General features: G+C 31.8%; 2 protein-coding genes and 1 long non-coding RNA gene across 3 annotated transcripts; all 3 read left to right on the top strand.

The window, feature by feature from the left end:
* Window positions 1-3,072: 3,072 nt before the first annotated feature.
* LOC105964448 (xyloglucan endotransglucosylase/hydrolase protein 22) lies at window positions 3,073-4,375 on the top strand. Its single transcript, XM_012988953.2, has 3 exons — window positions 3,073-3,421; window positions 3,521-3,714; window positions 3,809-4,375. Exons 1-3 carry the CDS (start codon window positions 3,164-3,166, stop codon window positions 4,221-4,223), a joined length of 867 nt encoding a protein of 288 aa, XP_012844407.2. The 5' UTR covers window positions 3,073-3,163; the 3' UTR covers window positions 4,224-4,375.
* A 2,263-nt stretch (window positions 4,376-6,638) lies between these two features.
* On the top strand, window positions 6,639-8,462 carry LOC148768811 (uncharacterized). Its single transcript, XR_016033265.1, has 2 exons — window positions 6,639-7,850; window positions 8,175-8,462. It is a non-coding gene; the product is annotated as an uncharacterized LOC148768811 (long non-coding RNA).
* Window positions 8,463-19,559: 11,097 nt separating this feature from the next.
* LOC148768810 (xyloglucan endotransglucosylase/hydrolase protein 22-like) lies at window positions 19,560-20,825 on the top strand. Its single transcript, XM_088822375.1, has 3 exons — window positions 19,560-19,873; window positions 19,971-20,164; window positions 20,258-20,825. The coding sequence occupies exons 1-3, from the start codon at window positions 19,616-19,618 to the stop codon at window positions 20,670-20,672; spliced, it is 867 nt and encodes a 288-aa protein (XP_088678501.1). The 5' UTR covers window positions 19,560-19,615; the 3' UTR covers window positions 20,673-20,825.
* Window positions 20,826-23,385: the final 2,560 nt, after the last annotated feature.

Genomic DNA, 23,385 nt, shown 5'->3' with positions numbered 1-23,385 from the left:
TAACCAATAAGTGTAATTAAGTCCAAGAAAAAAGTCCAAAGTTCTATTAATCACGTCAAGCTTTATTTTGAAATATATGAACAATTTTAATTTCGAATTGAAGTATTATTAATAGTATTCTTATTAGAACACTTTACAAATAAGTTCATGAATGGGTATTTATTCATAAAGAGGTCTAGACAATAAACTATTTTATAAAAAAAGTCTATACATGGTCCAGAGGTTTGTAAAAGACTAAAATAGCCCCTCGTCATTTTAATATGCTCCAATTTCATCATTTAATTTAATCTAACCTCAATTTGACTCCAAATTTCACAAATTATTCAATTTTGACTCAAAACACATTTTTATGGACAATTTCGTCCGTCACCGCCGTTGACGCAGTCAACCGTCGTTGACTTTTTTTTTATTCCTGATTTTTCCGCCACCGGTTTCCGGCGTTGACTTTTTCGATTTCTTTTTTCTTTTTTTCTTTTTAAACAACAATACTGTTGTGATTGATAGTAATATTAACTATATTACTGTTAAACGCAATAAAATTAACTATACTACAGTTTAACACAGTAATATTGTTATATTAATCTCTAGCCCAGTAATATTAACACAACAAAACTCATTATTATTGTGTAATAGAGTAATATTAATATGTTGACCGTTCAACAAAGGTAAACATAATAAAAAACCAAAAGAATTAATATTACTGTGAGTGACAGTAATATTACTATACAACAGTAATATTACCGTCAACCACAATAATATTATTGCGTTTACACTAATATTACAATAATAGACAGTAATATTATTACGCTACTCCATGAATAACTCAAACAAAACAAAAAAAACCCAAAAAAATAATAATATTGATGTGGTTGACAGTAATATTATTGTATTTACAGTTATTTTACTGTACAGTAGTATGATTACGTTGACTTGTCAACAAATCAAACAAATTTAAAAAAAATAATAATAATAAATATTGTCATTGACTCTAATTGTACTGTCAACGGCAGTACAATTATATAAATGTATTATCAACGGCAGTACAATTACGTTAATGTACTGTCAGTGACAGTATAATTACGTTAATTTACTGTCAGTGACAATATAATTACCGTTAATGACAGCACAATTACGGTCAACGTTTAGCGGCGAGGGTAAAAAAAAAAATAGTCAACGCCGGAAACCGACGGCAAAAAAATAACTTTTGAAAAAAAAAAGTTAAAAATTTATTTTTTTGTGGTCAAAATTGATTAAATTGGGGTTACAGTTAAGAATTGGGTGTAAAGGGTTGAGGTAATTTTGTCATATACATAAAATTTTCCTTTATTTGTAATAAATATTAAAGCGATAGGTTTATTGGTGAAAGAGATATAGTCCATAAACCATAAAGATAGTTGGTTAGGTACTTATGCACAAAAACCCCTTCTTATTATATGTTGTATTAAAATTTATATAAATAAAATTTCACGAGCCGACTCGTTGGCTTTTGGACAATAAAAAACGAGATCAAGTTCGGCTCGTCATAAACTCAAGCTAATAGGTTGGAGCTCGACTTCATCATCGACCGTAGTATCACACTACTACTGCCTGGATAGAGGGACTCGATCTATTTCAAAATCGAGGCACTCGATCTATTTCAAACAGTTTTTTGAACCTTTTTATTAGAATGGGGATGTTTATTTTAAAATATTATTTGGCTCTTTTATAGTAATAAAAAGATATAACAATTTATATAATTTACTTCTTTACAAAAAATCTTTAGTTTCTACGTTTTGCATATTGTAAAGGGCATCATTTGTCCATAAAATTTTAAAAAAATCAAAGTAAACTACTGTAATTATTTGAGGATTGATTGTAATTACTCAAATATAGAAGTTTTTTCGTAATTTGATCTTATCTTAGGGGGTGACCATAATTTGTCCTATTTTATTTTTCCTTACATCACCAAAATCCTAACTGAAAGAAGTCGATGTAAACATTGTAAATTAAGAATGGATATTGATATAATTAGTAAAGGGAAAGAGTATTTTTCATTTTAGTTATACTATTTTTAAGGTTTTCCCTCATTTATCTTATCATTCTTATGTTATTATTTTAGTTGAAAACAATAAGAAATATATACCTTTTTTTTTCATCACGTCGAATTTATTCAAATACTAATGTTTTCTGAAGAAGATTTATACATTAATGATCAAATTTCTCATTAAGAATAAACTTGTTCTTTGATATATATCCTAAAATAGTAATTGAAATATATTGAAAACAATAATGAGTTTCCGAATATTGGCGGTAATTGTTTACGTATTTCAATTAAATTTTTAAATGACTCGAGTTCATGTTACATTAAAAGGTTATGGGCCTATGGCTAGAGTATTACATTGTTTCCACTTTCTGCTCCATTACCATCCCTAGAGTTGTGCATGGTTCGGTTCTACTCAAATTTTGGCTAAAAGTGAACATGAACCAAATAAATTGGTTTCTGTAAGAAAAAAAAAAAGCGCCATACAGATACATTATATACGTCATTTTTTTCAGTTAGGAGTCGGTAGGATTATATTTTTTGTTCAGGTGTTGAATTTATATACATGAAAAATAATAATTATTTATAAAATTTTGGCTCGAGTTCAATCCCTCAATCTTGTTAACACTCATACGGGGCTTGTCGAGTGCGCTTTACAACTCTCGTATACTTTATGGGCTATTGCACGAAAGCCAAATTTGCATTTGTGCAATTTACCAAAAAATAAAGGAAAAAAGAAAAGTATTAAAAAAAGAAAAGAAAAAGGAAGCTTCACGAAACGTGTCAAAAATTGCTCCTTTTTGTCGTTCAATCAACAACTACAGTTACCAAATAGGCTCAACCAGGGAAGTTTCGAGAATCACTTTTTACGCGCTTAAAAGTTAAAACCCCATAACCTAAACTTCATTTATGATTCAATCCAGCTCATTTAATTTAATTTAATTTAATTTACTCTCCCCACACCACACGGATACAGCTGTCTATGCCTGCTATGCTTTCCCACCGTCCAAAATAAACCATCTATATATATACTTCAATTCTCAATTCCATTTTCTCATTCATTACACCATAACACAACTCCAATATTCACTACCTACCTTCATTTTATTTCTCTATTCAATCAAAACAAACTACAGATTAAATATGGCAAAATTAGTACCACTATTGCTGATTTTGCTCTGCATTTCCTACTCTGCTTCGGCCGATTTCTACCGCGATGCGGAGATCACTTGGGGCGACGGTCGCGGCAAGATTCTAGAAGGTGGCCGAGCATTGTCTTTATCCCTCGACAATTACTCCGGCTCCGGTTTTCAATCAAAGAACGAATACTTATTCGGTAGATTCGATATTCAGCTCAAGCTTGTCCCTGGCAATTCTGCTGGCACCGTCACCACATTCTTCGTACGTTCCATTTTTTTTTCCCCAATTCTCTCATAATTAATCTTAATCAGTAATAAATATTTATATCTATTTGCTAATTACTGTTGAATTAACTTGCAGTTGTCGTCACAAGGAGCAGGGCACGACGAAATCGACTTCGAGTTTCTTGGAAATGCAACCGGAGAGCCGTACACAGTGCACACAAATGTGTATGCTAAAGGCAAAGGCGATAAAGAACAACAGTTTCGTCTTTGGTTCGATCCTTCTTCTGCTTACCACACTTACTCCATCCTCTGGAATCCTCAGCGCATCATGTATGTATTTTACTATTACTCTCGAAATTAAAAATTTTGGATAATCCAAATTAGAATAATATTTATTAACTTTTTTTCCTTGATTTTACAATAGATTCTTGGTGGACAATATTCCGATAAGAGTGTTGAACAATGAAGAAGCGATAACCGGGACTCCGTTTCCGACGAGTCAACCAATGAGAGTGTACTGCAGCTTGTGGAATGCAGATGATTGGGCAACACAAGGCGGTCGGGTCAAAACTGATTGGACTAAGGCTCCGTTTGTGGCGACTTACAGGAATTTCAACATTAACGGATGCGTTGCCGGGTCGCAATGCGGGTCAGGGTCGGATTCTAATATGAAGGCGGAGGGGGCTAATAATAATAATTGGAGAACACAGGGACTAGATGCAAATGGAAGAAATAGACTGAGATGGGTTCAACAGAAATATATAATCTACAATTACTGCTCTGATTCTAAAAGGTTCCCTCAAGGAATTCCTGCCGAATGCAAGCGCTCCAGATTCTGAAGAGCTTTACCACATTATCGATTATTTATTTACTTATTTATAATTATGTAGGAATTCTTTATTCTTTAATTCTTTAATACAAATTGTAATAGCAATCTGAAGAACTAGTGATTATTTATCTGCCAATTCATTTGCAAAACATTTGTTAGAAATGAGAGTTTTCATATACTCTACGTCTCTTTTAAGATTTTTTTTATTATCTGTTACTTTACAATTCCAACTGCATTAATTACGTATTTTTCTATTATATCCTTACTAGTATTTTACCCCGTGCGTTGCACGGCCGAATACTAAAACAAAGGGAAAATTAATATAGGTACACCAAGCATTATGCATAAAAATGTAAACACGACACTCAAGTATATGCGTAAAATATAAAGTTAAAATAGTTTTTAAAAGTATTATGTCGCTTTAAAATTGGTATAAACTATAGTTAATTCACCACATGATGAGAAGAATAATATATAGTCATGGTTTGAATAGTGTGTGAGTGATAAGTTACCTATACAAACAATTTGTGAGATATATTGGAGAAGATATGTGATATATGGATTAAGCGAACTTCTATCTAGATATTTTTAATGTAATTTTTAGTAAAAAAAAAAAAGATTTTTCAATGATATGTGATATATATTGTGATGTTTTCTTCTATGCACATATTTCTAACATTACAGGAAAATCACATCGTCACTTTAGTGTCATTTTTGTTCTTCCTTTCATCATCTAAATGATGTGATATCCTATAGAAAGAAGGAAAGTGAACCTGGAGATGCACAAATTAAGATATAAGCCAATAACTTTTACAGCATTAGATTTTAGGGAGGATGAAAACTCATGCACCAATTGATATTAAAACCAATTGATATTAAACAATGAATTGCCAACAAAGATGAATGCACTGGTAAAATTTCCTAATGCATGCATAGAATAAACCAACAATTATTCTAAAAATAAATCAAGATTGACTTGCCTCGACAAACAGCCACAAAAGCAGCAACTTCGTTCATTTAGTAACTTTTGTGGATTCCACTGAATTGCCATTTTTCTTCTCACCTGCCTTGTGCCATGAAATCCAATTGCAATAGTCTTTTTAAAACATCCTCACACTAGGCCATAATTGCACTCTGGCGACGAAATTTATTGCGACGATTACCATTTCGTCTCCCAATTGCGACGATATTTCACCAGAAACGTCGCAATCGGTTAAATGTGCAATTTAACTAAAAACATGTGCGACGATTCTACGTAATCGTCGCACGCAAACGACGAAACCAGAATATCGTCGCAACTGCTAACAAAAAAAATATTACATAAATTATTTGCAACGATAACTAACAAAACGACGTAATAAATAATATTTCAAAATTTGTAAAATTAAAAAAATGCGACGAATAATAACAAAACGTCGCAAGGTGCACCATAAAATTATTTACAGACACAATTGCGACGTAATCGGATAATCGTCGCACAAAAAGTATGAAAATTTTAATTTAATAATTACACGATTGCGACGATTGTGACAGGATCGTTGCATATGTTCTTAATTCAGGAACCTATGCGTCAAAAATAAAATCGTCGCATAATAAAATCAAAAAATTAGATCAATAAAAAATAATATTGCGACGAAACTAGAAAAACGTCGCATGATACAAATTAAAATTTTATTTTCGTAACTACACAGGTGCGAGGATTCGTACAGAAACGTCGCAAAATTTTTAAAATCACAAAGTTTGCGTCGAAAGTTAAAACGTCGCATCAGAAAATTAAAATTTTATATAAATTTAAAACTCCTTGGCGACGAATATTACATAAACGTCGCAATGAAATTTGGACAAAATACAATTTCGCGCTTTTATTGTGTGCAAAAATCAAATTTATGAAAAAAGTCCGCCTCTTTGTGCGACGAATAAGAACAAAGTCGCAAGATTTTTTATTTTTTTTTAATTTAATGCGACGGTGTGGTGGTTTACGTGGCAGGGGTTTTTAATTTTCAACCCTAAAGTGCCTTTCATCTCCAAATCGTTTCTTTTTCCCGTATATCAGTCTCAATTTTATCCCCTTCACAATTTCACAAATTCGACAGCGGCGACCCCTTCATAATTTCACAAATCCGACGGCGACGGCATCTCTTCGTCGCCTCTCCCCGGCGTCCGCTACCCATTCCTTTGTCGTGCTTCAACGGGCCCTGCCACGCAGCCGACTCCGGTGGCGTAACACTCTGCCTCCCTCTCCGCCGTCGAGCTTCAATTGCAGCCCACTCCGACGGCATCACACTCCGCCTGCCACTCTGCTATCGAATCTCAGCAACTCGAACCCTAGCCCACTCCGACGGTGTCTCTTCGTTGTCACACTCCGCCGTCGAGATTCAGCAGACTGTATTCCGCCGCCCACATATATTTATTCTAACGTGAGTTACTTTCTCCACATCTCTCTATTTTTCTCAGTTTTTATTCTTATTAATTATTGGTGAATATAATTTAGTGATTTGGGTTTGTTGTTGTGTGATTTGGGTTTTCATTGATGAAGTCCGCACATATTCATTTTTTTCGTTTTTTTCCTTCATATTGTCTGCTCTGTTTTTCGTGATTTTGTGCTCTGTTTTGGAAAAAAAAAACGGTGAAGAGAAATATGAAAAAGCTTTAAGGTTAATTTAAGAAAGCCATGTGTTACCCAAGAACATTTTTTTTCAATATTAATTTCTTTATTCTGGGAAATATGTTTTAGTTAGGTCGAATTGTTTAATAAGAAAAGTCACGCATGCTATTTGAACTTAACAGTAGATTATATAGTAAATATATAAAAATTATATTATTAATAAATCTATAATAATTTATTTGGAATAAAATTACATTTTTATCTATTATAAAAATGTATATTATTAATATGACAAAAATATTAATTATCTAAGAATTTTGACCTTTCTATTAGTTATCTAAGAAATTGCATGATCATTTTTTCCAAGTTATCAGCCTAATATAGAATTTTGTAAATTGGTGAGTTGATTATTTTCTTTTTATTTATCAGTTTCAAATACTCGTTAAGTAAAGAATGTCAAAAGATAGGAGTTGGGTTTTGTTAGATGATCATCGATTGGAAGCATTTCAAAATGGTTGTGTGGAATTTTTAGATTTTGCTTTTGCTAAGTGTGCCATTGATAATAAAATAAGGTGTCCATGTAGAGATTGTAATTGTCGAAAATTTGGGTATCGCGAATATGTGCATAAGCATTTACTTTGGCGGGGTTGGGATAAATTTTATGGGAATGGCCGATGGAGAATGCATCTAGAGTCTGAAAAAATGAAAAAAAAAATACATTGGAGGGGAAATGAATGAAACTAGTGCGGTAGAAATTCCTGAGGTTGTAACGTATGATCGTATAGATGCTAATGTCGGTGACAGCATGGGTGAGTTATTGCATGCTTGTCTTCATCATGATCAACACGATCTGCATGAAGAACCCACCCAAGAAACTGATGATTTTCGTAACCTCATTCAAGAGTGGTTGATAAATATAAGAAAGCCTTCATGGGCATTGATTCATTACGAGAAATGGGGTCATCCACTAGTGAAGATGACATAGAAGAACCGTTTACAAGGACAGCTACTCCCGATCAACTTGCTATTTCTGTAAGCACAATATTTTTTAATACTTTCAATTTTTACAATGTAAATTATCCATGTTTGATTTTATTGTTGAATGTTTAGTTGAGATTTATTACAAAATTTACGTTATCTATGGCGTAGTACCGATTTAATACTTGATTGCACATTGATATATTGATATGCAAGTAAAGTGCACAATGAGTTGAATTAGTAGTTGATATATATGGTATATATATTTTTTGGCAGGTTGGTTATTGTATATTGATATGGGGTTTTTTTTGGTATATTCATATTTTAGTCGTTATGCTGCCGAAATTTTTGTTTAACGTGTGTACTTAATTTGTTCAGGCTGAATTGGAGAAGGTTTATGAATAGTATATACTTGGTGGAAGTGATGAAAGTACGGCCAATTCATTAGCTTATGAAAGATGGAGTATAAAACAAAGATTAAATTCTTGTTTATGTATTTTTTGGATTCATGTTTGTTTGCGACTTTAATTCTTTTATGTACGACTTTGTTTTGTGTTTATGTACCTTTTGAATTCATGTTTGTGTATTTCTCTAATATTTAATTTTAATGTAAGACATAAATTTTAATGTGGTTTAATATTTGGTGTATTAGCTAATTTTAGTTTATTGCAATTGATATACATTTCATTTTTCATTAGGAAAAATGAAAAAAAAAATCTGATTTTCTGGGAAAAAAATAGCAGCTTCAGTTGCGACGAAAATTAAAATCGTCGCAAACAAATTACTTTTGCGACCAAATGTATTTCGACGCAAGAGCTACATGTATGCGACTGTTTATGTAACCAAAATCGTCGCAAATTGACTTTAATGTAGCTACGACATTTGCGACGATTATGAGTTTATGTCGCAATCTATTGCGACGATATATAATTTAACGTCGCAACTGTGTACGACGATATAAACTTTAAAGTCGCACCTGTATGCGACGATTTGTACTTTAACGTCGCAACGTGATGCGACGCTTTTTACTATATAGTCGCAATTAATTGCGACGATTAATAAGAAAAACGTCGCAGAGAATTGCGACGGACATATTACGTATCGTCGCAATAGAAAATAAAATTAATTTTATTAATTAATCTAAACATTGCGACGATTTTGCAATTGCGTCGCATTGTGAGCGACGGAAAATAAATTCGTCGCAGTATTTGCGACGAGACACAGAGCAACGATTTTTTGACACTATTGCGACGAAAATGTTTCATCGCAAGGGCCCAAATTTCGTCGCAACAACGTAATTTTCGTCGCAGTTTTTCGTCGCGAGTGTTGTGTTTTGGCCTAGTGTCAAGAGACTCCTCACTGTTTCCTCTCAATACTAAACCGAACCAAATGAAATCGGACAAAAAGAAAAGGAAGAACAATAAGAGCAGTTATGCTTCATAATGTGTACGGAAGCAAAGATCTATTCTACATATCAAGACTCAAACAATATACCTAATCAAAGTTGCAACAAATCTTGAAGCCAGAACTAAGCAACTATCCCAATCCCTTGTGATAAAGGCAATTGGAGTTTTGCATTCTTCCGGTCATTACCTGAATTTATGAAGGAATTCTTACTATGTAAAGTGCATGAGAAGAAAAGACAAACTGATAGGAAGACTAAAAAAAGAAAAGCAAACCGTGGAAGAAGAAACATATAAAAGGAAAAAACGCCGCTATTACGTGGAAAAAATAAATTATTTTTTAGAGAAAATCAATAAATAAATTGAATATATTAGTAACAATGATTATATAAATAATAAATTAAAATAATTGCATAATTTTAATTTATATTAATATAAATTGCAAAGCCACTGAATTGCCATTTTTGAGTCCAATCTTTCTGTCCATTTATTTCTTCCACTCTGCCGTATGCAATAAACAGAACAACACAAAATGTGTAAAGAAAATCGAATCAAATTGTAGTGTAAGCATGTGAAGTAAAAAACAGCTTATTTTTTTAACACAAACAGAAATAATTTAGCATTCAGACAACTTATAAAAAAAAAAAAAAAGGAAAAAAAAAAAAGGAAAAGAAAAGCATTCCAGCATCAAAATAAAGAAATTTAGATATTATTTAGCAAAAAAAACTCACGTGAAATACCGATTCATTGCAAAAGAAAAATCGCCTTAAAAAATGAAATACAAACAGAAACAACAAACATTCGTTCAACTTGAGCAATAAAAAAATTAAAAAATTTAACCAAGAAACCCAGACAAAATACATGTTTCTTGCAAAAGCAATAAAGAGGGTTGATAAATGGAACACAAACCGAAACAACACACTTTCCTACCACTATCAAAATAAACAAACTCAGATATTTGACTGAGAAACTTAGCCGTGCAAAAGGAGCGAAGCAGGAGAGCAGAAGTGGATAAACACATTTTTTTGCCTTTGAAACGCTTTTATTGTCATATTTTTCAAACGAACACGACGACGATAAAGAACTCAGACTTATGAAAGTAACATGTTAGATATAAACATAAAACGACCTCTCTAAAAACCGATCTAAGGGACAGAAAAGAAAAACACAAATTTGTTGTTGCAAGCAGCAACAAAGTATATAAAAAAATTCAACAGAAAATAAAAAAAAATGTTAAGCATGATTTTAGGCTTCAGAACGCTTGGCATGGGATTTTTCGAAACAAAAACGAAGATGAGAACGAACTCTAAGAACTTAGCGAGCTATTTTGTAAAAAAATGACAATCAAAAGTAAATTTACCGTACTACAATAACACAATCATTGGCATCCTAGCTCCTCCAATGGACCTGAAAAAGAGCCAAAAAAACACACCATAAATTCCCATTGGTTCCCAAAATGGAAAATGGGATTCAAATATATCACCATAAATACTATGAATTTTTCATGATACAATAAATAAATAACCTTCATTTTCTTTTAGATCGAAATAAGAAGTTAATATCAAGTATGCTCTTCCATCTTCACCAGAATCTACATATAATATCTTGTTCTGCATACAAAGAAAGTATATAAGGATTGATCTGTAATAGAAAACCAAGTTCAGAATTCAAATGTATGAAGGAAATAAAGTAAGAATATTATTTGAACTATATACACTATGTGAAAACAATGTACCCACAATGTCGCAAAAACTTTCATTAACTCTTAGGCTTAGCCCGAAGAAAAAGATCGGAAGCAACAAAATAAATAGAACCATCCAATCATCAATTATTCATCTCAAATGGAGTGGAAAATTCACCCACATTTAACCCAAACCACACTAAACATGCAAATACATATACAAACACTAATGTGAACTACAGATTCATTCGGAAAAATACAAAAGCACCGGGGCTTCTTTCCTCATAGCTATGAATTATTGAAAGAGCCCCAGGGTATCAACGTGCAATTCTTACACACAAACGCAACAAAAATACATCGATTTGTACAAAACATTTAGGAGACTTTTGTGACAGGAGTTTTGATTTGATTCACTCAACAATCGAAAAGACAAATTGGGATTGGAGAGACTGGTGGATTTTCTTCATTGTATAGAAGAGTTGTAACAACGTGGGAATCAAAGGAAAACCGCCGAGGAAAGAAAAACCATAAAATAAACTTGTCGAGAAACGTGGGGAGGAGTGGAGCAGGAAAAAGAAAACGGACGCAAGAAGTTAGAAACTAATTTATATTTATTTACCGAAAATAACTCTAGGGTTACAAATATTTCACTAAAAAGGAATTAGGGTTTCGGGTAAACCCTTTCTTTTATGTATAAAGATTATCTCTCTAATAATCTTTCTTTCTGCATCAATTAAGTAAACAATGGTATTTTTGTCTATTTATATCTATTTTCCTAAACTCAAGACATATTTATTGAGATTTCTTAAAATTTGTGCCAACGTGAAAAACAACACATATTTAGGAACCGAGGCAGTATTGTACACGCTAATAAATATATATACTGAACCTAGACGATAACGCAAAGATATGAAATACTAAATAATATATTATTGTAATCATAAACATGGAACAAAAGCTCCATGATTAATTTTAGGGGCAATTTGCTATAAATCCTCCTATAGTAGATTTTATGTGTAAAAGATCAAATAATATTTTTTTATTTTTATTAAATATATTATTTTTATTGTGTTTGAAATGCCCCTAACGTTATATGGAAATTAAAATCCTGCTCTATATACTTCAGAAGATTCGTAATCAGCCCTTCATTCAAATTCCTAAAATCCCAAAAGAATAGCAGTTATTCGCAGATATCAAAAGCAACCCATCCACAAAACCGACTTCAGAAATAAGGAAACCGTAGCGAAAAATTGTATCGTAGTAGGGCCTTCGGATCGTTAGCAATCTCCTAAATTTCGTTTGTTGTTTGCCGCTAATTTGTTCGTCTGTTGTTCGTTTGCAATCTTGGAGACTTTGTTAGCTATTTTGGAGCATTTGTTAGTGTTTACTTTGTTCGGTGTTTGAGGTTTACACTCCTCCCGATGCTTGCACAAATGCGCAGAGAATACACTGGCAAACATCAAAAAAATATGACGGTTCAAACACCTATGAGTCTAAGTAAGCACTAATTCATACATTAGCTAAAAAATACATATTCGAATTTTTCAGTTCTCATTCGAAAATCATTATTTTTCGCTGGAAACGAACCTAGATGACGACTACGAATCACCGAAATCGGATATAACTTTCCGGGTTTGTCTATGTCATAAGTCTGGTTTTGTAAGTTTGCAATTTGCATTTTATATTTCTTGTTTGCGTGTGACTTTTATTGATTTAATTTTGTTAGTTTGAGTGTCATTTGTATGAAATCTGCATATTTTGGGTATTTTAGGTAGTTCATTAAGTTTAGGTAGTTTGAAATGTGCAAAATTGTGGTTTGCTGTTTTTTAGGTGGTCTAAAGAATGAAAATAGGCGAAATAATGAACATTGTAGTTTAGGTAGCCCGAGAATGAAAATAGGTGAAAGACCAGAGTCTGAAAATTATTGCTATAATTTTTGTTTGCTATTTTCTATTTTTTGCTAGGGATTGTCAATTTAATTGTTGCTAGAATTGTCGATGATGTTGTTCGTTGGACTTTTATTTGCTATTTTGTTGCATTTTTACATGTTGTGATGTAGGGTAGTGTGCAGACTATTATTTTTTCTTCATTTGTGAATACAGAAAATTTATTTGTTCATCAAATTGTAAATGCATTAGACATAAAAGTTGCAGTTTGCGTTTAAGTTTTTTATTTTTTGGTTTCTTTTGGATGTTTATTGTGTTGTAGTTTACATTTTATCAAATAGACATAAGAGAGTACATATTTATTAAACTAGCTTGCTTAGTAACTCTTGCATATTTGTAGATGATTAATGAATTCTTGCACATTTGAATCTGTCTTATGTAAATCTATTTGTTTATTTATCTCAATTATTTTTGTGGCATTTCTTTGTTTGTTGTTTCCATTGTGCTTGTTTTTTTGTAATTTCCTGATTGGTGTTATCTGTTTGTTGTCATAAGTGTGTTTGTTGCTTGTAATTTCTTGTTTGGTATCTCTTCTTTGATATTAGTTGCTTTAGCAGTTGATTTTTGTTATTTTATTTGTTTGTAGGTTAATTACAGTTCATAATTAATTGTTTGTATTTGTATTTTATACCTCGTAATTTAAAGTTTATACTTCACTGTTTACGGTTTATACTTCGTTCTTTATTATTTTTCGTTTATAGTTTAATTTGCAGTTTATAACTAGTGGTTGTAAATCTTAGCAATTGTTATTTTTGTTGTTTTGTATCGTATTAGCATTATCTCTTTTTGTTTCACATTCAACAGCCACTGCCAAAAAAAGGATCAAGTCACTGTTCAAAAACATTGAAGAAAGTAAAATGGAATATTAAATGCATGCAGACGCCCACGAAATCAATGTCAATGGGGAAAAAGTTCACGGTGTGAGAGAATGAGCGATTTTCGTTACATTCTTTTCCCGCTGTTTCCATGTGAACGTCCCATTGTCAAACTTCGAAACTGGGCAGTCCTTGTGTGCGATATATATTTATACTCGCGAGAACGTTTCAACTCGTATTTGCCCAGAAAAAGACAAGGATGATCCATTTTTGTTCATGTTGCTAACATGTACAAGGTCCTCTAGAACGCCAAAAAAATTATCGTTTAATGATTCACAATCATTTTGCTGTTTCAAGTTTATTTTACTGTTTGATAAAGCATATTCAATTTCTTGTAAATATATTACCACATCAGCAAACTTAAACCTTACATTTTTTTAGATTGTTGATGCACATCATATAATAATCTTACAATTTCATTTTCAGTTATAAGTTGCAATTTGCAATTTTCTATTTTATGTTGCAAATTTATTTTGTTGTTCAATTATTTTTATTATTTTATTGTTTGCTGAAGTAAAAATAATTTAAACAATGCAAACAAAAAAATGCAATATTGTCAAGAACATACAAAATAACAATTAAAATCCAACACATATGATCTCAAGAAAATTAATAATTGAAAATTACTATAAAATACTTATGGAAATAAAATTAAAGATTTTTTTTAAAGAAATGAAGAATTAATTTTCGCATTTAGCTCAGAGAGAGAGAGAGAGAGAGAGAGAGAGTAATTAATATTTGGGGTAATATGCCTCACACCCCTCAAACCGAACTTAATTAAATATGAGTGACAAATTTAAATAAAACATTTTAACTACATTCCTATTTCAAAATAAAAATTGATACACATCCTTTGATTTTTATTGAACCCAAAAATACTCTTACAATACCTAATAAAAGTCACGTATCTCTTTTTCTTCTCATTTCTCTCTCTCTCTCTCTCTCTCTCTTCCCCTCTCTCTCTCATGCCGTTCAACTCCTCTCTCTCTCTCTCTCTCTCTCTCTCTCTCTCTCTCTCTCTCTCTCTCTCTCTCTCTCTCTCTCTCTCTCTCTCTCTCTCTCTCTCTCTCTCTCTCTCTCTCTCTCTCTCTCTCTCTCTCTCTCTCTCTCTCTCTCTCTCTCTCTCTCTCTCTCTCTCTCTCTCTCTCTCTCTCTCTCTCTCTCTCTCTCTTTTTTTCAATTATAGTGGAATAGTATGGAGACTATGACGGTGGTTATGGCCTGGTAGGTGGCGACAACTATGGTGGTGGCGGTTATGGTAGGCGGCGATGGCTATGGTGGCGACGATGGCTATGGCAGTGCTTGGTGTAGGGGTTGCATCTGGAGGCTCTGTGACGCTAAGCAGGGGATGACATGCTCGTTTTTTTTTTTTTTTTTGCAACAAATATGGATGAGTCGTGAGGTGGATCTGGGTGTGGGTGGAGGGAGAGGGGGAGTAGTGGCGATGGTGGTGGTGGCGGCAGATCAGATCTAAGGTTTGGTGGGAAAAATTTAAGATTTTTCGATTTGGATGTCTAAAGATGTCTATGAATGTCTATGGGTGTCTATGGTGTCTGGCGGCTAGGGTTCAAATGAGGAGTTATGGTTTCAAGATGTCCGTGGGTGACTACGGATTACTACGGTTCCTACGAGTTTCTGTAGATGTCTACGACCGAATTTTTTTTTTAAATCATAATTATTTTCAATTTATGTAGAAAAGAAGGAAAAATAAAAAAAAAATTTATATAATAAAAAAATACGAAAAAAAATGTTCCACGTAAAAATGAAAAAAATGCTAAATGCTAACTTAAAAATGTTAAATACTACCATAGTTCATCATAGTATATTTACAATTAGCTGTACTTTCGAATTTGTGAGTAGAGGGACATTTTTGGAATGAATTTAATAAGGGATTATTTTGTAGACCCCCCTCATTCCCAAATTATATAGAACTAACTACCAAGTGTATTACACTCTAAGGGAAACCCCCCTAATTTCGAAAATATTTTGACATACCCCCCTGGGCCCCTATGAAGTACCTATAATACCCTTTTAAAATCAGTTTTAAACCATAGACACTCACATTTCGGCTCTCTTCTTCTCCCAGATTCAAAATCTCGCCTCCACAAACCTCCCACCGGTGAAATTGCTTCCCGGAGCCATAACTCTCTCTCCGGTGGTCGGAATTCGATGGTTTAACTACCGTTGGATTCCTCTTGTCAGGATCTTTCTTTTGGTGGTGATTTCATTCAATTTGGAGCGCAGATCTGTTTCTGTAATTTTTTTTCATTCGACGACGATGGTCTTACCGGAGGTGTTCTTTGTGTTCCACCAGTCGAAATTTGACGGGCTACCCACCGTTGGATTCCTCTCGTCCAGATCTATATTTTGATGGTAATTTTGTTTATTTTTATGTTTACAGATTTATTTCTATAATTTTTTGCATTTGTGGGTGCGCGAAACTGTGGGTGGTTAGTAGCGGCGCCTAGGGTTTTGGTAGGAGGCGAGGGGGGGTGAGGATTCACTGTATGTTTGATTTAAAATTTGTATCATTTCCCAGCAATAACCTCTCTCTCTATCTCTCGATCTCTTAGTGTTTGTTGATTTTTGAGTGTTTTGATGTTTCTTCAAATTTTGTTGATTTGCAACTAAGTAATTTTTTTTGTTTTGATTTTGCAATTGCAGCTTATGAAAGCCATTGATCCTCTCCTTGAAGGTGTCAAAAATTTGGTTGAAGTCACATGTGAAACAGTGTTTGACAAACTGTATACATTACTATACATATATAGTAACATGTAGTTATATATGCATATATTTGTGTATTTTCAATTTTTTATTTTTTTTGGTTCTGAGGTGATGTATAATAAAAATATTGACATTTGTAAATTTTTATTGGGGTTTATGAATTTCTTTTGTATAAGCCAGTATTCGTGTGTGTATACAATTGATCGACTAAAAATATGGGGAAAAAAAACGAACATAACTACGAATTACTATAGGTACTATAGTTACATGTAGTTATTTTCAGTAATGCAAACATATTATTTTGAAAATTAATAAAATAAAAAAAAATTAAAAAATTAAAAAAATTAGAAAAAAATAATTTTTTTTAATTTTTAAAAAATTAAAAAAATATATATATATATATATATATATATATATATATATATATATATATATATATATATATATATATATATATATATATATATATATATATATATATATATATATATATATATATATATATATATATATATAATATAATATAAATTTAACAAACAGGTTTATTATTATTTATAAAAAAATAATAATAATAAATAAATCAGCGAAAATGATAAATACAGTACCAGAAATGTTGAATGCAGTTTGGCCGAAAATTGCATATATGGGTAGTATAGTATTTGCCCTTCTCCAGGGGGTATGTCAAAGGATGATTTGGGCTTGGGTTTATCCCTAGTTTAGTTGATTGCTAGGGGGGTATGTAAAAAAATGTTTAATAAAGGATGTGAAACAAATTTTAATTGGACTTGTCATTTAGTTCTAATAATGTTTGTCACCAGAGACTTATATCTTAAGACCCCATAATATTTGTATAACACCATGACCCTTAACTCATATTTAAAAGGGGAAATTCGCTAGACACCCCTTGTTTTGGACTTATATAGGTAGTGATTCTAGTTGCTAGATGAATATAAATATAGGTCCCTTGACTAAAAAAATAATATAAATAAAATAAAGTAATTAATATATAGACATATAAACACCCTCAATTAATAAGAAAAGGGCTAAATACACTTTGCACCCTTAAACTATAGGGGTGGTAACACTTACCCCCTTAAAGTTACAAATGTAACACTTACCCCCCTCATTAATGAATTTAATGATAAAACTTTGACTTTGAATGATGTGGCATTTTTTCTTCCCAAATTGTCCTTCTAGCCATTAAATAAATAATGAATATGTAATAATAAAAAATTCGGCAACTTTGCCAAAACTTAATTTTATTATTTCAATATTGTAAATTTATGAATGAAAAAAAATGAATTTTAGTTTATTTTTGTTTTACCTTGTGTTCATTTGTAGCTAATAAAAAGTAAACAATTATTCGAATTTTAATTATAATTTTATAGTTTATATAGTTATTTTAATGCGTATATGACTCTAATATAATCATCTCACTTTTTACTTTGAGAATCACAAAATGTATTTAAAAGTTAATAAGAAATTATAATTTAAACGTCTAAATATTTAAATATTATTTTATTAAAATTTATATTTAAGTAACTTAAATAAATTTTCAAATCAATAATTATTATAAAAAAATTGGCCATTTAAGTCTTGAATATTTATTTCTTGCGAATGTTTAACGTATTTTATATATTTTTTAAAATATTGAGATTTTTATTTATATTAGGGTCTATAGTAATTAAAATGTGGAGTTAAACATAAATCAAAATATTTTTTTAATAATTATTATATTTTATAAATTTTAGTTTTTGAAATATTATTGAAAATATTTTATTATATATGCATCAATATAATAGCTAGAAGGACAATTTGGGAAGAAAAAATGCCACATCATTCAAAGTCAAAGTTTTATCATTAAATTCATTAATAAGGGGGGTAAGTGTTACATTTGTAACTTTAAGGGGGTAAGTGTTACCACCCCTATAGTTTAAGGGTGCAAATTGTATTTAGCCCATAAGAAAACAAATCTCATATATCCCCTCTCTCCAATCTTACGTTTCTCTCACCCTATATTTAATCCTCCATCTCTCTCCATATGTATCTCATTCACACCTCTCTCTCTTTCGTTCTTCTATGTTCTCTTTTTTTTTTTCTTTTTTTCTTTTATGAAGAAATACTGTAGAGAAGGAAAAAAACAGGGATGTTTTTATATTATAAGATGATTTCTTAGTGAAAGAATTAAAGAGGACAATAAACATCCCCTCCTATCTCCTAAAAAAACTCAAAAATCCAAAATTCTAGCCAAAATCCGCATTGTGTCTCCCCTATGTAGAACATTCTCATCGTTTGTTGTTAGCAATTTCCGTTTGCAGGTTAGTTTAACTTCGTTTGTTGTTTGAAGAATTGCGTTTGGTGTTGAAATTCGATTTCTCTGGTTTACACTTTGCAAGGTATGTCTTAAGTTACATTTTACAAACACTTTGTTTAATGTTTTTGCTGTTTGCAACGTGTACCATAAACAATTTTTTGGTTGGTTTTTTTAATGATGATGTTTTTTTTTTTTTTTTTCCAGTTTGCTGTTTGCATTTGGCGACGTCATAGGTAGTTTATGGCTTGCAATTCAATAATGCAAGTTCAGATGATTTTTTTTCTTCGGTTTGCTGTTTGCATCTGACGAAGTCATAGGTAATGTTTTGTTTGCAATTTAATAATGCAAATTCTTGATTCTATTTTCAGTTTTTTGTTTGCATTTGACGAAATCATAGGTATTTCGTTGTTTGCAATTCAATAATACAAAATCGAATTTTCAGTTTGTTATTTGCATTATTAAAATAACCGTTGGAAAAAAAAAAAAAAAAAAAAAGAATAAGAAAAAGAAAAAGAAAATGATCGTTGTAAATGATGTTAGCGGAATTAAAAGCAGCTTCATGGAATATGTATAATTCACACCAATTTGGGTCCAACAACTCCAGCTACTACTAAGTACCAATTATAACCTTGAAGTTTCGAAAAGCCTTTTTTTACGCGTAAAACCCCATAAACCCTCTTTTATCAATCAATCCAGCTCATCTTTTACTGGACTTTCCACATAGATCGGATGCTTCCTTACCACCAAACCTCACCTACAGCTGGCTAGCCAATTCATTCTTCCATTTCGACATATATATATAGTGGGATTCTCACTTCCATTTTCATTCACCAAACTAAAGCAATTACATAAAGATTATTACAAAAAAGATTAAATATGCCAAAAATACTACCACTATTGCTGATTTTGGTCTGCATTTCCTACTCGGCTTCGGCCGATTTCTACCGCGATGCGGAGATCACTTGGGGCGATGGTCGCGCCAAGATTCTAGAAGGTGGCCGAGCATTGTCTTTATCCCTCGACAATTACTCTGGTTCCGGTTTTCAATCAAAGAGCGAATATTTATTCGGTAGATTCGATATTCAGCTCAAGCTTGTTCCTGGCAATTCTGCTGGCACCGTCACCACATTCTTCGTACGTTCCATTTTTTTTCCCAATTCTCTCATAATTAATCTTAATCAGTAATAAATATTTATATCTATTTGCTAATTACTGTTGAATTAACTTGCAGTTGTCGTCACAAGGAGCAGGGCACGACGAAATCGACTTCGAGTTTCTTGGAAATGCAACCGGAGAGCCGTACACTGTACACACAAATGTGTATGCTAAAGGCAAAGGCGATAAAGAACAACAGTTTCGTCTTTGGTTCGATCCTTCTTCGGCATACCACACTTACTCCATCCTCTGGAATCCTCAACGCATCATGTATGTATTTTACTATTACTCTCGTAATTCTAAATTTTGGATAATCCAAATTAGAATATATTAATTAACTTTTTTCCTTGATTTGACGAACAGATTCTTCGTGGACAATATTCCGATAAGAGTGTTCAACAATGAAGAAGCGATAACCGGGACTCCATTTCCGACGAGTCAACCAATGAGAGTGTACTGCAGCTTATGGAATGCAGACGATTGGGCGACACAAGGCGGTCGTGTCAAAACCGATTGGACTAAGGCTCCGTTTGTGGCGACTTACAGGAATTTCAACATTAACGGATGTGTTGCCGGGTCGCAATGCGGGTCAGGGTCGGATTCTAAATTGAAGACGGAGGGGGCTAATAATAATAATTGGAGAACACAGGGACTAGATGCAAATGGAAGAAATAGACTGAGATGGGTTCAACAGAAATATATAATCTACAATTACTGCTCTGATTCTAAGAGGTTCCCTAAAGGAATTCCTGCTGAATGCAAGCGCTCCAGATTCTGAAAACCTTTTCCAGATTATCAATTTATTTTATTTTTTTCTTCATAATTATGTAGGAATTCTTTATTCTTTAATTCCTTAATACAAATTGTAATAGCAATTCGAAGATCTAATGATCACTTATGTGCCAATTCATTGCAAAACATTTGTAGAAAATGAGTTCTAATATATTTGTACACACTAATAAATATATAAACGAATCTTGGGAAACTAAGGTATATAAATAAATATATAACGGATAACATATAACAAATGGTGACAATTAATTTAAAAGCGGAGAGCGCGTATTTTCTTATTTACTATTAGGTTAGAATAAGATAAATAATATGAGTTAGTAAGATGTTTGGTCGATATGATGCAATATTATTCAAGCCAGTTAAGCCCGCATTCAAGTGTTACTGCGTTATGAAATTTGTAATACCTCTCCCACCCCGCGTTTAATGTTGCAGGGAATGACAAAAATGAAAAAAAAAATATAATTTTATCCTTAAAACAATAACTTAATTTTGTTAACTAAAATATTTTATAGACAATTCACATATAATAATAGAAAATCCAACAGATTTAATACAATATGTAATCTAAAGAACCAAATATATTATTAACTAATTGATTAGTTAATCATTAAGGAATTAATTCAATCTAATCTAATCCGGTCTAATCCAATATGGCCTCATTTGCTTACCTATATTGAATTACATTGAATTAGGTGAGATTGGATTAATATCGCACTGACTAATTAATTATTTAGTCAGTAAGATGTTTGATTCGTTAGAGGCCTACATGTAAGCAAATGAATTTTTTTCTTCTTCAATATATCACACAATAAGATTAACAAAAAATAAAAAATAAAATGAGTTGACATAGACAAGACAAACCTAACAAAAAAGCATATTTCTATTTATGCAGAGATTGGACAGTTGAGAGTTTTAAGAGTTTTATTACAGCATAAAAACAAGTTAAAAAAAGAGTTCTGCAAACAGTTAATATGTCAGCCTTGTAAAAAAATATTTACCTGTCAAACAGTTAATTACCACTTGTACAAAATAAGCTGCCTTTTAACCTCAGTAACTAAGGGCATCTCCAAGGTGAAGAGGTAAAAATGGAGATGCTATATCTATAATAGCTAGTGAATAGTAGGGGTGTGCGCGGGCCTTAAACCCGCGGGTTCTATCAAAACCCGCCCTCGTCCCGTCAAACAACGGTTCTTGATTTCGAAGAACCAAACTTGTGGGTTTTTAACGGGTTTACGATATGCGGGTCCATGGCGGGTTTGTAGTAGGACCCAACCTTTACGGGTCGAAACCCGTTATCGTCTAAACTATTTTTTTTATATATATAATTTATAAGTTTTACGGTAGAATAATTAAAAACTAAAATGAATAACCTAAAATTTTAAATTGAAACCAAACATAAATAATGTAAATGTCAAGAGTAAATAAAAATTAATATAAAACTAAAAATAACTAATTCATAACTTAAAAGAGAAAATTTAAATAAAATAAATATAGTTTTTTCAAGTATAACCAATGTTATTCAGCTCCATTCAACACCATTTTCTTCCTTTTTTTTTTCTGCCGTGTGTTGACCGTTGTGTATATATGCTTTTTTTCCTACATTTTCTTAGAGATTTTCATAATCTTTATAGCTATTACTTCCACAATTATAGTTTAGTTGATTTATGTATTTGATACACTAGAGATATTTTATTTATTCATTAATATTATTAATTTATTATACTATATAAAGTAAACAAAACGACGTCGTTTTGTATGGCGGGGCGGGACGGGTTTCACGGGTATTAAAAAAAATTAAACCCATCTAAGACCCGAACCCACGGTTCTTCACCATTTTATGACCCAATCCTATGGATGGATCTATCCGTCCGGTCCCAACGAGGCGGTTTTTCACGGGTTTGACGGGTCTAGCGGGTTGATGGGTCCGACTTGCTCACCCCTAGTGAATAGTGTTATACCACCTCTTTTTTTACTATCCTACTCCAATCATATCATTTAAAATTTAGCATTTTATTATATTTTATTAATTTTCAATTATTTTATGAATTGATATTTGTAAATAGTGTTTGTTATATATAGTATTTATAATTGATTTGATTTTATATCTTTGTAATTATTTTATGAATTGATTATTTAAAATAAATAGTAATTAATTTATTAATAATAATATATTTTATAAATTTAATAAATGAATCAAACATTGAAAAATCATAAAAAGATAATTAAACCTAATATACCAAAATTAGATTTATGGAACATGTCTTTTATAAATAAAAATTGAATAAAATTACCTAAATAAATAAATTAAAACTTAAGTGGAAAGAAGTCTCTAAAACCAAAAGGAAAAAAAAAATCAAATACACAAACTCAGACGAGTGCTTTATGAATGGGGATAGTACTTTTTATTTATTATTTTAATATTTCTTCATTTAGCTTTCATGTACAGTAAATGGTATATATAGCTCTTGGGTGATTAGTTTTACCTTGGCAGTAAAATTTTAGCATCTCCATTGGAGATGATTTTTTAGTTCACAAATGCTAAATTTCTGATTTTTTAGCATATAGCAGCTCCAAAACCCAATGGTTGGAGATGCTCTAACTGAACAATTACCTGTACCAGATTTATTACACACTTTCAAATGGCCTCTATTATAAATTTAAACACACACTCATAATAATAATATGTGTTCAAGCTAATC

This window comes from Erythranthe guttata, chromosome 8 (assembly GCF_056151865.1).
Source record: "Erythranthe guttata isolate IM_541 chromosome 8, IM_541, whole genome shotgun sequence".
NCBI classification, from domain to species: domain Eukaryota; kingdom Viridiplantae; phylum Streptophyta; class Magnoliopsida; order Lamiales; family Phrymaceae; genus Erythranthe; species Erythranthe guttata.
This window is presented reverse-complemented; position numbering and strand designations above follow the sequence as displayed.

Bases quoted from the DNA above. Each gene is read 5' to 3' on its own strand.
- LOC105964448 (XM_012988953.2), top strand. From the start codon at position 3,164: ATGGCAAAATTAGTACCACTATTGCTGATTTTGCTCTGCATTTCCTAC. The intron at 3,422-3,520 runs GTACGTTCCATT...ATTAACTTGCAG, and splicing joins GCACCGTCACCACATTCTTC to TTGTCGTCACAAGGAGCAGG. The intron at 3,715-3,808 runs GTATGTATTTTA...ATTTTACAATAG, and splicing joins TGGAATCCTCAGCGCATCAT to ATTCTTGGTGGACAATATTC.
- LOC148768810 (XM_088822375.1), top strand. From the start codon at position 19,616: ATGCCAAAAATACTACCACTATTGCTGATTTTGGTCTGCATTTCCTAC. The intron at 19,874-19,970 runs GTACGTTCCATT...ATTAACTTGCAG, and splicing joins GCACCGTCACCACATTCTTC to TTGTCGTCACAAGGAGCAGG. The intron at 20,165-20,257 runs GTATGTATTTTA...TTTGACGAACAG, and splicing joins TGGAATCCTCAACGCATCAT to ATTCTTCGTGGACAATATTC.